The sequence below is a fragment of the Neopsephotus bourkii genome, unplaced genomic scaffold (genome assembly GCF_033783945.1).
Source record: "Neopsephotus bourkii isolate Nb327-2 ecotype Australia unplaced genomic scaffold, CSIRO-AGI_Nbou_v1 NB_1810, whole genome shotgun sequence".
Lineage (NCBI taxonomy): Eukaryota > Metazoa > Chordata > Aves > Psittaciformes > Psittacidae > Neopsephotus > Neopsephotus bourkii.
In genome coordinates, this window is record NW_026902283.1 from 908,533 (window position 1) to 925,829 (window position 17,297).

The 17,297-nt window shown below is 35.8% G+C and overlaps 1 protein-coding gene across 1 annotated transcript in view; it reads left to right on the top strand.

The window, feature by feature from the left end:
* NLN (neurolysin) overlaps window positions 1-15,787 on the top strand; it is a 36,513-nt gene extending 20,726 nt beyond the window's left edge. The window contains exons 5-13 of the mRNA XM_061342660.1: window positions 167-269; window positions 1,020-1,180; window positions 2,574-2,709; window positions 4,913-5,279; window positions 6,861-7,062; window positions 9,637-9,823; window positions 11,136-11,264; window positions 11,734-11,870; window positions 15,271-15,787. Of these exons, the coding sequence (XP_061198644.1) occupies window positions 167-269; window positions 1,020-1,180; window positions 2,574-2,709; window positions 4,913-5,279; window positions 6,861-7,062; window positions 9,637-9,823; window positions 11,136-11,264; window positions 11,734-11,870; window positions 15,271-15,405 (1,557 nt within the window). The 3' untranslated portion in view covers window positions 15,406-15,787. The remainder of the gene's footprint in view (window positions 1-166; window positions 270-1,019; window positions 1,181-2,573; window positions 2,710-4,912; window positions 5,280-6,860; window positions 7,063-9,636; window positions 9,824-11,135; window positions 11,265-11,733; window positions 11,871-15,270) is intronic.
* The last annotated feature ends 1,510 nt before the right edge of the window (window positions 15,788-17,297 follow it).

The window sequence follows — 17,297 nt, forward strand, 5'->3', positions numbered from 1 at the left end:
GAAAGAGTGTAATGGCTTGCTACACACTTGCAGTATATTACTGGCCCAATTCCATCAGCTGGTAAGGAGCCTAGCTGGAAAAAGTGAAATACTATTCATGTAGAGGATAGTAATTGCCAAGTTTTATTTTTGTGTTTCCACTAAGTTCGGTTTATACCCGATACAGGAAATAAAGACAATGAAGAAAAAAATGAGTGAGCTGTGTATAGACTTTAACAAAAACTTGAATGAGGAAAACGCATTTCTTGTCTTTTCTAAGGAAGAACTTGGTGAGTAATATGCTTGCTTTTTCCATTTCTTCAACGTTCCCGTTTTACTGATGTAATGGGACGTGGCCCAGTGAATGGTGGTTAGATCAAGTGCAATTCTGACTGATTTCCAGTCTTCTGTCTTTCCTTTTGAATCCTTCCCCAAAGTCAGTTTAGAATTACCCTTTCCAAGTGTTTATAGCCTTCTCATAGGTTTGTGTTTCTTGAAGTGTTTGCCTCCTGTCAAGTTAGCATATCTGTTCTACTTTTTTTTTTTTTTCCTTCTTCATAACTTCACTTTTCTCTGCTTCTTTTCTCAGTTCCTTGCCATCAGGTGAATTTTTTGCCCTGTGAATTGTATTCGTTGCAATTATTGGAAAAACTTTCCTGTCTTGCAATATATTTTACCTACATCAATCATTTGAACTGATTTAGAGATTTCATGTGACAGAGAATTTGGGAATTAATCATCTGAAGGGCATGGCATAAAATGTGCTTCAATAACACCAGAGATTTTTTTCTGGGTCATATTATGTTTTTATCTGGTAGCCTTAACATGTACTTCTCTTTTGATGACAACTGTTTCCAACTTCTGTTTTGCTTTGTTGGAATTTGAAAAAGTTTTAGCAAGTTTAGTTATAAAAACTGAGGTTATATTTCCATGGAGATTTCTGATGCCGTTGTAGACTGCAGCAAAACAAAATGCAATAATCTCACAAAAAGAGAGTAGATAATTCTGGTAAACATTGTTTATTAAATTGTGTTCTACAGAAGGCCTTCCTGATGACTTTATTAAGAGTTTAGAGAAGACCGAGGAAGACAAATATAAAATTACTTTAAAGTATCCCCACTATTTTCCTGTCATGAAGAAGTGCTGCATTTCAGAAACCAGGAGAAAAATGGAATCTGCCTTTAACTCGAGATGCAAAGAGGTATGTCGTATACTTACTGTTCTACAAGGTAATGACAGAGATGAAAAATGGAGCTAGACATTCAGATGTTAGATTTTTCTATATATTGTCTAGAACTATGAAATCAAAACTTAGTGTAATCTTTAACAGTTCCTTGTTCCAGTTTGTTCTGATACCCAGAGACCTTAGAAAGTTGTTGATCTGTTTGTGTGTGTGTACATTTCTTAAACTTTCAATGGTGCTGTAAATAGAAGTAGGATTTTGGTCTTTTGCCAAATTTCCCTACAGTGTTGCACAGCTGCTTAATGGCCCTTTCCTCCCAGAGAGGGACATCTGACTCTACCTTCTGTAGTGCATTGGGATTCTTCTGAATAAGAGGGATTATTTAAGCACACGTATTAATTAAGAAATACAGGTGATTAAGTATGAAATTAATGCATTACATTTTGATGAGAATTTTTATTAGGTGTGGAAAAAATCTCAAATTTCTTATAAAATATTCATTTAAGTGTCTGAAAAAATAGCTGGAAGCCTGCTGTATAGAAAGAAGAAATATTTTCACAAATAATTTGCTTGATACTAATGAGACTGGGCACCTAGACAGGTACAAAAATAATGAAAATGTTAAGAAGGGTAGAAGTGTCAGTCAGGCCTTTGTACCAACCATTCATTAGAGAACAATAGTGGACTTGAGCTTTTGTACTTGAAGTGCTGGGAAATTTGAAGAGTTTTGAAGATAAAATGGCACCGAAACTGACTAGTGTACAAGTCAGTATGCTTAAAGGGATTTGCTATTAAAACTCTGAGACAAGCACTGAAACTAGTTCTCGAAAAGAAAAAGGTTTCCCCTGAGAATTCTCAGTTTTCCAGAACTGGAGGTTATCATGGTTACATTTTCATCTTTTCCACCACATTTAGGTCAGGGACTGGGGTTTTTGTGTTTCAGATCTCTTTCTCTGATTGCTCTTGTTAGTGGCAAAAGAGGGAAATTTGCAAACAAGCTTTGAACGTTGACACAATAGCTTTGCAGTCTGTCGTCTTCACTAACAAGCAATTAAGCCAGCTGTCAGCCATTTTCCCTGTTATCTTTCACATTGAAATGATTGATAAAGGAAATAAACTCTTTGCAACAGTCAAAGATTTGTTATTAGCCTTTAACAAAATGGTGTAACTTTTGATTAATTAAAACAGATAAAATAATGACTCAGATTGACTAGAAAACTAGCTACTTGCTATCAGATGCTGTGGCAAAAGATTCCCAGAATCTAACTACACTTACGCTATTCCATATTTATATCTTAAAGTGTTTCATTTAAAATGTTTGCTGTTTCTTATTATTACAGATATTCAAATAATTGTTTCAAACATACATTTTCTGGTTTCACTTTACAAATTTTTCCCCTTTCTTTTTTAGGAGAACACAAAAATTCTTCAGCAATTGCTTCCACTAAGGGCAAAAGTGGCAGAACTTCTTGGTTACAATACACATGCCAACTTTGTTCTGGAGGTAAACACTGCAAAGAGCACAGATAACGTAACAGCCTTCTTAGGTTTGTGCTTATTTATAAACAATACTTTTATATTCGGTATGGCAACTTGACTCCTCGGCCAAGATAAATTTAAATACATATTGGGTCACAGTGACCTTCATGTTTAGATAGAAAATGAATTGTTGCCTCTGTTCTGGCATATATTTTTTTCAGATCATAGCTGTACAAATACAATTGCTCCAAAACAGGAAAGCACAAGACAAAATCTGAAAATAGCTGCTTTGTGACAGCCAACAGAAGCAAGCATTATGCCTTTCTCTGCCTCAATATGCAGTTATCCTGATTTAGAACCAGAATAACATATGCAGCCTAAGCAATTTTATCAGTTCAAGAGGCTGCGTCACAATTGCAGCTTTTCATTCACTTAGGTTAGCTGCAATTTTTTGTGCATCTGTAGCCTCAATGCCTTTTTCTGATACAACTGCATTAACTTTAATGAAAGATTACAGTATATGATGTTGCAGCTTTCATGAGCTAAGGAATTAAGTCTTGAATGATAGATTAAATCTGGAATTCAAAATCCTTCTAATGGAATTTGATCTGAAAACAGAACTACCTAGAAAATTTTTAAACTGAGCAGTTTGCAAATTCACAGTCATCCTGTTGACCTCACAGTGCCCCCTCTTGTGCATGGAGTTAACCTACGCTTTCTGGAATTACGTAGTTTCACAGAATAGTATGCGTTCCTTTATTAATGTGTTCTGACACCACTTAGGATTGTATATTGATAAAATGTATAAATATGCCACCCAAAATAATTTAGTGCAGCAGTAAGGTCTGTTTGATGGTAGTGAGTTTTGTGGGCTTACACATCAGTAAAGAGGTTCAAATCTGCCTCTTTTTTCAGCTGTAATTCTGTCACGTTTCTGCTGTTACGGCATGAGCTCAGTTCCATATTTGGCAATAGCAGTTACCCATATATTTGCAATAAACTTATACTTAATTTTGACTTATAATTAAATGTTATAATTACCTGATTTTTAAAGTGTACTTAAAGTAGTTTGCACTATTTCTACCCATTTTATTTTTGTAATTCTAAATGCATTTATATGATATTGTAGTTTTTCATTTGTTTTGAAGCTGACACACCTCATAATTTAGCAGGCTTTTTTGTGACTAACTTTTTACAGTATGAGATGATATTTGTGAATAGAATAGTATATTATGTTTCAGGGTAATTTTCGTAAAGGGAGAATGTTATTAAATTAATTGTTAGCTTTTATTTAGTCTGATATATCCTTGACTACAAGCATGATAGTGTGGTTTGCTCTGCTTTGTTCATACGTGTTCATATTTTAAATTAATGTTCATAAGCTAATCTTATGGCTTGGAAGGAAAGCATTCTGTCATGTGACATTCTGAATTTAGTATAATACTAGCTGTGAATAGTATTTCAGTCATGTAAATGCATATAGTGCCTTACAGCCCACCTAGAAATAAGAGTGTAAATTTTACACTCTAGATACCAATAGTGAACACTAACCTGAATTCTTAAGGAAAAAGACAGTGTCTGGTACTCCTGAAATACTTACAAGAGAATAGGTACAGTATGTGCTTTAGTTACAAGTTTAAGTATTTTATATTCAGTGTATTGCATTAGTCGTGCTATGACCCTTTCTCGTCCAAGAAAAGCTACATTGGAAAAAAATGGCATCATAGAGATTAATATCCGGTAGCATTGGTAGTCTAAAAGCTAACTTGCATAGGCAAGGACTCTTTCATCTCTTGTCAGACTTTACCTGGAAGTAGCTCATAATTGTTTTGAAAAATCTTGTAAAAAAAAAATTAGTGTTTTAATTTTTGTGTTGCATTTCCAGTGACTAGTAGTGGTTGTAGTCTTCAGCTGTTTCTTCAGAAATACATCAAGAGATCTGAGATTACGTGAGGTAGAATCAAAGACTTAAAGCAAAAGCATCTAGTGTTGCGTTCCATTTCTCATGTCTTTGAAAAACTAAATTTACCAAAACCCTTCACAGTACTATATATGTATTATTTACAGTACTATGCTGTATTATTTACACCATGCCTGTGATTAAAACTCATTAAGACAAGAAAGCAGACAGTTTGCTTGCTGTTGGTCAACAAATGGGAAACTCTAGCATCCACTCTTGGGGCATGTGCTTAAAGTTATGAGTGTGTTTTATAGGAATACACATTATAGTAAGGAAAACAGAAGTTGATTCCAAGGCAATCTTTGTTTCAGATGATTTGAGTAAGAAGCTAAAGCCGTTGGCTGAGGAAGAAAGAGAATTCATTCTAGATTTGAAGAAAAAGGAGTGTAAAGAAAGGAACTTTTGTTGTGATGGAAGAATCAATGCATGGGATCTTCATTATTATATGAACAAAACAGAAGAGCTGAAGTACTCCATAGATCAAGAAAAGCTGAAGGAATACTTCCCAATTGAGGCTGTTACAGAAGGCTTACTGAGTATTTACCAGAAGCTGCTGGGACTTGTATTTGAGCAAGTAGAAAGTGCTCATGTTTGGCACGACAGTGTTAGTCTTTATACAGTAAAGGATAATTCAACAGGAGAAATGTTAGGACAGTTCTATTTGGACCTTTACCCCAGGTAATTATGACCTAGTGTTTTACTTACGTGTTTTAAATGAAATTGGTCTTAGTGGGTTGCTGGTGTAATTGAAATTCAGTGCATTTGGAAGTAAATATTTGTCCCACTGACAAGACTATTATTATGTTCATTAAGCTATCCTCTGGACTGTATTCACATTGCTTACACTTTTTCTTTTTTGCAGTTCTACCGTGTTTCTTGCTTATATTCAGCTGATGAAGCATTGCTACTTTGTTCATTTTTTTGTAGTATTGCTGTCTAGTCAGTTGTTCATAATTTTTTGCCTCTGTGAACTTTTCTCCTTCCTAACTGTAACAGTGTGTTTTACTTTTCGCTGAAGTTGAACTGTTACTCCAGTTTAATTGTATTCCTATCTGATGAATGCTCTTTGTTTCTCCCAGTTTCCCTTTACACATTATGTATTTTGTACACTGTTGTCTACACTGCTAAAGAAAATATCAAATAGGTCAGGACCAAGAGCAGATTCCTGTTGAGCACACCATGAAATATACTTCCAAGTTGATCTCTATAGCTCTCCATCTCTCTTTGTAGCTATTTACAGTATCAGCTGCATTCTGCCAGAGATTAGGAGATGAGACTGAATTTATTCTTACCTAGACCTTTTTGGCTGTCACTGGGGTTTTTTTGTATTTAATTTTTTTAATTATTCTTTAGCTATTTATAAATTGTCTGATACCTTGCCTGGAGAAGAGAAGGCTGCGTGAAGACCTCATAGCAGCCTTCCAGTATCTGAAGGGGGCATATAGGGATGCTGGGGATGGACTCTTCATTAGGGACTGTAGTGGTAGGACAAGGGGTAATGGGTTAAAACTTAAACAGAGGAAGTTAGATTGGATATAAGGAGGAAATTCTTTCCTGTTAGGGTAGTGAGGCATTGCAATAGGTTGTCCAGGGAGGTTGTGAATGCTTCATCCCTGGCAGTGTTCAAGGCTAGGTTGGACGAGGCCTTGGGTAATATGGTTTAGAGCGAGGTGTCCCTGCCCATGGCAGGGGGGTTGGAACTTGATGATCTTAAGGTCCTTTCCAACCCTAACTATTCTATGATTCTATTCTATGATTCTATGATTCTATTCTATGATTCTAAAATTTAAATTGATTTAAGGCTACTCAGGTTTAGGGAAAAAAAATATATTTTTTTTTAACTTTTGGATCACACTGAAAAATGCAATGAGCTGTATTTTTTTCTCTCCTGCAATGAAATTAAAAAATACTGCTTCAGAGGACAGAACCTAGTCTTGCCTATTACAGTAGCAGTTTAACTGCTGAAGTATATATACTTCCAGTATTTAAGTAGAAATCAGATTCTTGTAAATGCTGCTGTGAATCTTAAACTGATGTGATTTAAGTACCTTTCCACCCCCCCCCCCCCCCTTATGCTCTTAACAGGATATTAAAATTAATGAGTCTTAGAGGTTATAAGATGTAATTTCCTTGTGTAGGGCTTTAAAGAGGCACTGACTGTTTCTTGTTCTTGAATGTCCTTGTTCTTGAATGGGCTTCACTGTTCTTGTGAGCTGGCTTGTGGTTTGAGGATAGTGTCTGATATGTTTTCTTGTACAGAGAGGGAAAGTATGGGCACGCAGCATGCTTTGGTCTCCAACCTGGCTGTCTTCTCTCTGATGGCAGCAGAATGATGTCTGTAGCTGCTCTGGTAACCAACTTCACAAAACCAGCATCAGATCGCCCATCATTGCTGCGACACGATGAAGTAAAGACTTACTTCCATGAATTTGGTCATGTAATGCATCAGATATGTGCACAGGTTAGTGATGCTTCTATGCCAGTATAAGACTTCTCCACTGTCTCAAAGAAAGACCTAAGTGTTTTGGTGGTTTCTAATTTTAGTGAAGTACATATGCAGTTTTTTGGTTATTTTTCTAAGTAGCAGGTTGAGAGGTTTTTTGATTGGTTTTAAGTTTTAACTAGAACTACAGAAATCTTACACCTTCTTATGAAAAACATTTTTATAGGAACATATACATTTGTATTTGCACCATACAGGTACCTGTGGCAAGTGAACAGATTCATGTGTAAAGTAAAGAAGGTACTCAGTGGTTGCTTCTGTTACAGCTGTCAGAGGTCTCTTTATCACCTCTAGTAGCATGCTAGATATTAGAAGCATAAAAAGGTTGCTGTACTAGGAATGCAAACAATTTGGCAATCCAGATCACCTCCAGTAGTTTGGCATTTAGTACTCTTGAGACCTATCACTCTTGACATTAAAAGCATAAACCAGATCTTGCGTGAGCTATTGTGTATTCTGCTCTTCTGACAGTCAGGGTTCTTCTCGGAGTGACCGGAAAGAACTGAAGCTAGTCTGCAGATTTTGCATCAAGATGTCAATAAATATGTAAAATTGCTGATTTGATTTTTTTTTTTTTTTACATATGAAATTGATTCTACCAGTTGATAAATCTCTTATTACCCTAATGAAATTTTATGTTTCAGAGAGGGACAAGTCTCAGTATAGCTTCACAAAAAATAATTGCATGATTATCTACAAATCCAGGTTTGTATAGCACTGCTTTCATCTTCTTTTAAACAGTACCAAATGGTTGAGTCAGAGAAATACGACAAATATTAGATTTGTATTCTTTACCTGGATCCTAGAGACTAGGACTGCAGAATAAAGAAACAAAGCATAGAAACTCATATGTTGCATTCATAATTAAATAATGTTCAAGGAAACTTCAAAGCAGGTAGCTAGAGTTGCTTAGATATTTTTGCATCATGTTGAAGTTGGAAGTATAATATTTATTTGATAATTGTCACCCATCTCAAAAATTGAGAAATAAAACCTGTTCTTTTAAACTACCTAGAACACATAAATGTGACACTTTCAGCATTTTTGGTACAAAATTGACCACGAAACAGCATTCTGATAACCAGTGAGGATGTGCCTAGGTGTCGCAGAACCCCTTCTGGGCAGCCCAAGCAAGCAGTTCCAATGTTTATGTACTTCATTTGCTGTGGGATTGCACGCAGGTCAGGGAGGCCTGCTTTCCAGTTGTTTTTTCCCACTGCTGATGTGGTTTGTGTGTGCAAAGCCACTGTGTTTAGTGCTGTTGTATTTTATGTATGTTGTTATTTGCACACCCCTGCAAATAACTCAGTAGTTCCACATAAGAAGATCCTGTCTTCTGGGATTTGTGTGTGCAAAGTACTATCTTGTTTCATATGATGATTTGTTTAAGCATATTAAAATTTGACATTTAAAGGGTATGTATGGATTGGACTGGGTGCGGATATGTGAGCTGCTGGTAAAGTCAGCTTTTGGATACTGATGGTCTGCTGGAAAGTGGGGTATCAAGGCAGGGTAGGGATCTGTTTATGTTGTTGGGAAGGAGAGTTATTGAGGTACCTTGAACCAAATGTCTTATTTATTTTTGTTAGCATCGTGTGTTTCTGTATGGGTAAACAAGGATATCTGGAGGCCAACAAACTCTTGCACTCTCCTTGCCTTGTGCTTTAGTCACGTCTGTCACCATTTCTTCCCAGCTGAGGCTTCCTAGCTTTCCTTTATAGTTTTTCCTTGGGAAGTATAATAAGGGCCAGCCTGTTACAGCTATGGATTTGAGTAACTCAGGAGTGCAAATGAAGGAAAATGTTCTCCTTTACTGCTGTTCTTCTGAAGACATGAAAGGAAGACACAGGCATGTGCTACAGCTGTCAATTCAATGTTATGTCCTATGCTACACCTTTTTTTTTTTTATTCCTGCAAAAAATTAAGTTCAAAAGCCAGTACTCCTGTGGGGCATGTGTTCCTCAACAGAGGATGGAATGTAATAATATCTACAGCTCTTAGAAAGGGCATTTGGGAAACTAAGAATTTTCTTTTTTTTCTTTCAGCACTTGAAATGTTTTGTTAAAATGTTGCTGAAAAGGGAAGAACAATAAAATTGGATTGGCAAGAGGAGGTAGACTTACTACAGCACAAGTGTGGAGTCAGGCCAAATAATTCCTGTTGACATTTGAACAACTGTCTTTTAAAAGTGACCATTTCTTTTTATAGATATTTTGGGTTTGAAAGATACTTTAATGAAGATTTTTAACTGTATGGAACTTTTCTTCAAAATTAGTAATGGGGGGGGTATTTAAACATGAAGTTGTTGACACTAAAGTAAAAAATCAAAAGCTCCAATGTGCTTGACTTTCAGAAGGAGGATTTTTCTATCAGTGATAGAGTGTCAGATTTGGAGACCTTTCATGGATAAAGTTCTAGGATTCATTTATTTCAGGACATCTATTAACACTGAAATTTTGACATCGGAAAATTTATATTCTGCTAGAAATAGTGACTTCTCTTTTCATTTAATATAATGGCTTTTCCTTGCAGACTGATTTTGCTAGGTTTAGTGGAACTAATGTGGAAACGGATTTTGTAGAGGTACCTTCACAAATGTTTGAAAACTGGGTGTGGGAGAAAGAACCTTTACAGCAGATGTCAAGACATTATAAAGATGAGAGCCACATTGAAGACATTCTCCTTGCAAAACTTGCTGCTTCTAGACTGGCTAATACAGGTATCTCTTTGCCCTTTCCCCCACAAAATATGCATAAAAATACACCATTTGAAACACTGGTAGGAAATTAAAGACAAACATAACAGGCCCATTTAATTTCTTCTGTGTGTTGTACACTTATCACTGTCTGGGTTTATTTGTATGGATACTCCATTAATAAAGGCTATGATGACAGATAGCACAGTTTGCAGGAACAGAGCAGCTCTGTTTTTCCAGGCTACCCACAGGACTAAAACAGCTTTGCGTTCCTCTCCACATGACCTTTTTACCTACAAACTTTGCTCATTTAAAATTGGGAGGCGGGGAGGGAAAGTCCTGGGGTTTCTGGTATTTGGGGTTTTTCTATGGAACCCCAGGGCAGGCACTGTGAATACAGTATCAGATTTTCTACATTTGTCGTCCACATTTGTTTTGCATGTGACACTTGACAGACACCAAAGTTGTTTGCAAATTTACTGAATATACATGGCAGATCCAGGATAGAAGTGTTGTAGCATGGCATTGTTCAAGCAGCCTCATAAGTTCTCAGTGAAGAACCTTGAATCTCTGTTCTCTACCTTCCCAGTAGACACACTGCTTTCCCAAAATAAAGTCCCAATTCTCTTCTCATTCCAAATTTTTTACCAGTTTATATGTATCTCCAAATCAAGATGGTAATCTCATGTCATTACCTATCATCTCATTGTTATTCTGTCACTGTCACCTCTGTCCCTGTAGTCAGGACTCCCCATTATCATAGCCTTACCCTTTCATGGTATATCATTAAGCCACTACAGTTTGTTTCATACTGCCTCCCTATGCTGATCCAAGAAGTCCTTATCTTGTGGCTTGTACAGGCAGTGTAACTACATAAGCAGTTTGCCTGAGTAAAGGTTCCTATCTCATAGCTTCTTCCAAAAAGCCTGCAGCAGCTGCAGCAGCAGTTCTTGCTATTCTTCTGCCTTAAGGTATATATACTTACTACCATCTGTGCAAGCCTGAATGAAATGGTATACTGGAAGTGAAGACATCTGAAAACATAATTTTAAATACTGAACTTTTCTATTTAAGTATCTGCTTTATTTTGGGTTTGATCTGTAAGGAAGGTATCATTTGAAAAAAATGAAGTTTATAATGACCATTCTTCCATGAAAAATATGCCTCTCAACTTTTTTGTAATGGAACCAATTCAAATGGAAATTACATAACTCCAAGTTTTTCCATGGTTAAAATTCTAATAATTTAAGATGTATGTTGAGATTTTTGACTAAGAGGTGCTAAAGCAACTCAAGCTACTTTGATGCTAGTTAATTAAATGTTCTTACCCAATCAGGCCTTTTAACCCTCCGTCAGATTGTTTTGAGCAAAGTTGACCAGGCTCTGCACACCAAGCCATCTGTTGATCCAGCAGGTGAATATGCTAAATACTGTATGGAGATTCTAGGAATTCCTGCCACCCCAGGTATGTCAGTGTGAAGATTTTATACAGCATGTCTAAATGGTTTAATTAAACATGCTTTTATTTCCCAATGCTTGGCATGCAAGAGAGTTGTTGTATATAAAAGAATCTACCTTATTAAGCCAAAATAATTACTTTGAAACTTGGGGTGATCTTAATGATCTGAAGCTTAAGGTAAATATAAAACTTTACCATTTGCCAGTTGTAATTTAGTGTGATGTGAATACCGCTTTAGATGTTCTGTCACATCTGTATTGGATGTACCACTAGCCTAAAATGGGAAATCGAGTTTGCTTTGTATTCAACAAAATGTGGCTAATACTTTGAGGCATACTCAGACCCTGTATGTTAGAAATTTCAAAATAGTTGGTATAAATTCCTTATGAATTAATTCTTAAAGTTGAAGTACTGTTTACATCAAAGAAAGAAATGCATTTGTTTTGAATAAATTATTGTTAATCTACTTTTCAAGGAACAAACATGCCAGCTACTTTTGGACATCTGGCAGGTGGTTATGATGGTCAGTACTATGGATACCTGTGGAGTGAAGTGTTTTCCATGGACATTTTTTACAGCTGCTTTAAACAAGAAGGAATAATGAATCCAAAGGTAAGAGATGAATATTTTCTAGTAAAAACTTTTTTTTGTGGTTACTCTCTGAAATCATGCTTATTGCAATCATGATCCATAGGTATAACATCTCAAGTACTTCTTCTGTAGCTGTCAAGTTCAGATCAACAAAAAAAATTGTATAAATGACTTAATCACTTTAGAAAATAACCATGCAATTTCCAAGAGCACTTGGATTTAAAAATAATTCTTGCATTGTCATATATTTAATATTATGGCGCTTTTAAGACATTGTGACACACTGACTAATACCTTCCTCTTCAATTGTAGACTAAAAAAACCCATATTCCTGCACTGCAGGAGTAGATGCATATTCTTCTGCTGTGAAAATTGTATAATAGCTCTATTTCCAGTAATAGGACCTCAAGTGTGTGGTACTTTTATGTAGTTACTATTTAGAATATATTTTGAATAATAAAATAGATTTGATTTTGACCTTTCCTTTTCACAGCATAGCATAACTTGCTTTTCTTTTTTCTTCTTTAGTTCTTCTCATAAGTGGCTTTTAAGCTCAACTGATTCACAGGTTCTAGATTTCCTGGGTGCTTTTTTCCCTTATGTAATTGTCTAGCCTCTTCTGCCTCTAGCAGAAATGAAGGTTAGTTTAGTCATGTGGTTAGTAGTCTTGCCAATTCTGGCAACCTTTCCTATTTTTCAGAGATCATAGTATTAAACTTGTAAGTTGAGATGCTGCAATTCTGTCATGTCAAAGAACTTTTCGGTTTTCCTGGTCCTCTTATCTGCCTTCTGGACTCAGCAGCCAGCACTTCCCTTCACTAAATGTGTACAAGACAAGTGAAAGAGAAAATAGGAAGTGCTCGACTTTCCTGTTTCTCTCATGGAATTTGCCCTTATTGCTCTGTTTCCTTGTCACAGCAACCAGAACTTCTAGAACTGTCCCTTCCTCTAGAGAGTGCAGAAAGTAAACAAGATAAGACTTTGCAAAGAGAGGAGTCCGAAGTGGAAATGAGGTTGGGGTTAGAAAACTGAGGCATTGGTTAGGCCAATAAAACAGAAAAAGGGTTTTAATAAGAAAAGCAGCAAACTGAATAGTTTTTGAGGAGAGGTGATGAAAGGTTTGGAGGTCAAAACTGGTTTTGAAGTGCCAGGGATTCATGACAGGTAAATGTGAGAATAAACATACCTCTCAATCAGTGGGAATGTTGTTACTCGTAAAAAAGAGCAGGAGAGGAGAAATGGCAGGCTAAGTGAGAGAATAAATTAACTTTTCAATAAAATCCTGTTCATCCTAAAAATGGCATCTGGGAGGGGTCCGACTTACTGGGCTTTTTTAACTTTTAGCAGTTGGAAGAGATGGGTAAGGATGCTGATGCCAGACTTGTGAGACTTTGTGTCAGTTCTCAGTTCTGACACATGAACACCTCCCCAGTGTCATCACAGGTGGTTGTTTTCTGTTAGCTTTACTCCCTACTGTCAAAACCCTGTTATGTGTAACTGTATAGTCAAAACCCTAAGCTTAAATTGGCATAGTTGCTCTGTGACTTTCACTTCTGAGGGGTGGAAAGTGCCTTTTATTCTGATTTTTGGTGGGGATTTTTGTTTTGTTTCTCTGTGTATGGGAGACTTTGAGATAAATTAATTATGCTAGGAATTAATATTTACTATGGTTCACTAAAAGGCATCTAGTGCCTCTTTTAATGTGTAACCAGGCTAAGTAATAAAGTAGAAGAATGATTGTGTGTGTGTCACTCACTCTCTAATGTATGTGTCGTTTGGATATATATATATAAAACACTTTGCTTGAATGCTGATACAGCTTCAGAGCTAACAGTGTGGAGATTTTCCCTCTCCCTTCTGAGCAATGCTGTCTTCTCAAATTGGTTCCCTTTCAACTTGTTTTCCTTATTTGTATTCCATTTAAGTGTAGTAAAGTTCCATGGGTTGGGACAAACTAGGTACCAATATGATTTTTGTAGTTACTCGTATTTCATTATATCTGGAATTAGACTACTGTTCAGACAGCAGGAAAGGCAAATGGTTATGGTATTATGACTAGGGCTTTTAGAAATTTGGCTTACCTCTTCCTGTTAGAATAAAACCTCTCTTCCTGTTTTGAGCAGCAGTTATAGAAACTAGTTTCAGAGACTGTATCTATAAAAATTCTTCAGCAAACACGTAATTGGTTGTCTCATTTCTTAATTCTTGCACATTATCTGAAATTACTTCTGGTCTCCCAAGAACTGAGCAATGGTCTGGCTCTGGAGAGACCACAGCAAAGACCCAAGTATACTAAAGAAACTGTATCTTCATTTGCTCCTGATGTTCTAAAGAAACTGTATCTTCATTTGCTCCTGATGTTCAGGAAACTAACACAAATAGTGAAGTATAAGCAGTGCATCAGTGAAAATTCGGGGGTTTTTCTGTTTTAGTTTGGGTTGGGGTTTTTTTGTTTTTTTTTTTTTTTTTTTGCCTTTTAGTGTTTTTCCAGCTGTAATTCAGAAATTGCAATTGGTAATGCAAATAAGTCATGGAAGTCTGTCAGTTAGAAAGAACTATGCTTGTTTTTGCAGTACAGCTATCAGGAAGTGGTCTGCTCCTGTAACCTCATAGCTTTGACATGTGGGGAAGTATATATGTGTGTATACACTGACTAAAAGGAAAAACATTTTCTTCTTTATTATCAGAAGCATCTGGGACATCTGCATACAAAATAATATTTTCTCACATGTCTTAGAAGCTCAAAATTCTTTAGATATCTTCTTTAGATTATGACCTTTTTTCAAGAAAGTCCTCATTACTTACTGTTGTCTCAGAAGCTTGGTTGATTCTTTTTAAAGAAATCCATTCCTTCTGAGGTAATATTTCTTCCTGCAAATAAAACCTACATTTCTGTTACTTTACAGTACTTTAATAGGAGAGTTAGATGTGTCTGTATATATTATGTGTACCAATGTGCATATGTGCCGTGTCATTCTTCAGTGCTGTGTCTATCTATGAACTATCATTCTGTTCTCCAAACAGAGATTAAAGAAAGAAAAATCATCAGTTAAGACAGGATGGATGTTAGGTTCCTTTTTCTTGCCAGTAAGTCATGGGGATAATCCATCACTGAAGACTGTGAAGACTGTGCATGCATTATGCTTTATAGCATGTCTTCTAGACAGGTTGTGATTGTAGCTTCCAAAACAGTATAAAACCACAAGAAAAATTATTTCTTCATGAAGAAGTTTGATTTCTGCTCTCTTGAGTTTTTCCAGCAGATCTAAATTGTATTTCTGTGTTTCCTGATTTTATATTACAAAAATCTTAAGGAGGGAAGGTGCTTGATCACAAATAGATTTTTAAATACACAACAAATACAGAAAAGAGGCAGTTGGCAAGGTGAGAAGTATTAATATTCTGCTTTACCTTCTATTAGGCTGGGATGAAATACAGAAACTTCATTTTGAAGCCTGGAGGATCTTTGGATGGGATGGATATATTACAAAATTTCTTGGAGCGTAAACCAAACCAGAGAGCTTTCCTACTGAGTAAGGGATTATGTGTTCAGTAAAATTATGGTTCCTTTGTAATGGCATGTAAGTATGAAATGAACTGGAAATATCAGTGTATTTCACATCTTAACTGTGTATCACTTCAGGGGAATTGGGTGACTTTCGGATGATTTTTTTTTTAATTGCATAAATAAAAATGTGTGGTTTTATTAAATTGCATAGGACTACAAAATTCAACATATCAGGGAATAAATTCTGAGATGTGCAGAAGCTGAAGAATTTGAATGGTAATTTTTTTTAATTGTTATGAAATCATCAGTATGTGGAGTTGATGCAATGTTTCTAGTAGATGCACTTAAACTGTCTTGTGAATTAATTTTCAAACTGGAGGGGATAAAAAAAAGCACACTACCAGCAATAAAAGAAACAGATTCATTCTTACTCTGTGTCCTTCAACTGTATTTATTGCTCATTAGTGCTTTTGATGGAGAGGAAGTATGTTTGATTTCGTCATGGTTTGGGTTCAGTCTAGCTTCCTGACAAATTGCAAGACCGAGAATTTGCCCCAGACAGCTTTATAGCAGAAACACTTGTGTGATACTTTTAAGCTTCATTCTGATGCACATTCAGGTCTATAATTTATAACTTACTCAGTATAACTAAAAAGGAAAAAAATAATCTACCATTTGAACTACCCTTCATTATGTATAAAAAGCCAAATTTTATTTCTATATTAAAATTTTATTTATTTATTTATTTAAAAGCCCTTCTTCCCTTCATTATGTATAAAAAGCCAAATTTTATGACATTGGCAGTTGATGGTCACAAATCAGGTCTTTGTTTTCCAAGTTATCAGCACCAGCACTGAAAAGTTATATCTAAGAAATATACTTGAGCAGTTGGTTTGTGAAGTATTTTGAGAAACATGTAAGGAAGTAAGGGAAGATGATGTCCCTGGCGGGAACACATAAAGTCAGTCAAAGTTTTTCCTATTCCTTTCTGGTGTGGCATGCAGAGGTGCTATAAAAAGCTTCATAGATCTAATGATTTCAGCTATGGAAGTGTCAGAGTTATCAAGGAATTATTTTGCAGCGGTTTTTTTTTGCAAGATCAGGAAAAATGAGTCTTAAAAGCAAACTCCACATCACCCAAATAAAACTGCTAATCCACGTGCACTTGTCATGTCTTTAGACATCATACCTTACTTTGGATTTCGTATTGCAACACATACATTAACAAACTTTAATTTTGGTTACCAGTTAAAATATTTTAGACATTTGAACCATAGCTATAAACATGGTTGGTATTTTCATTTGTTCAACTGCAGAGTAAGAAAATGTGACTGGTAAACTCAAAAGACTTCCTCTTTTTCTAGCGAAAGAAAACTGAAAGCATTCACTTTGGGTCAAATCTATGTGTTTCAGGGAGAAAAAATCCACAGTTGTGAATGTTCAGTTGAAACTTCTATTTCTGTGTGTTTTTCTTTTACAGCATTAAACTGGGTGAAAAAAGGAGCTGAATTAAGTCCTAATAAATTTTCCACTTAAGTAACTATCTTTGAACCACACTAGTTATGGATGAGGAAACGGAGATATTTTTAGCCAAAACATATTAACTATGTAGTCTTACCAAACCTCACAGTTTAGTCAATTTTATCACTTGTTGTCAGTTACAGTTTTAGATCCCACTTCTGTTGGATTATTAAAAATCCATACATGAAAATGACACATATGAGAACTTTTTGAACGATATTCAGAACAGCTGTGAAGAAAAGCTGAAGAAACTGATGGAGGAAAGATTAAACCTAAAACCTGTGAATTTTTGTTTAGATTAATTTCCCTTGCATTCTGACTAAATATGGAAATATTTCACTGTTGTTCTTGTGATTCTGTCTCACAGACTTCGTTTTTTCCTTTAACACTGTAATGATAGCTCAGATGAATTAAGATGT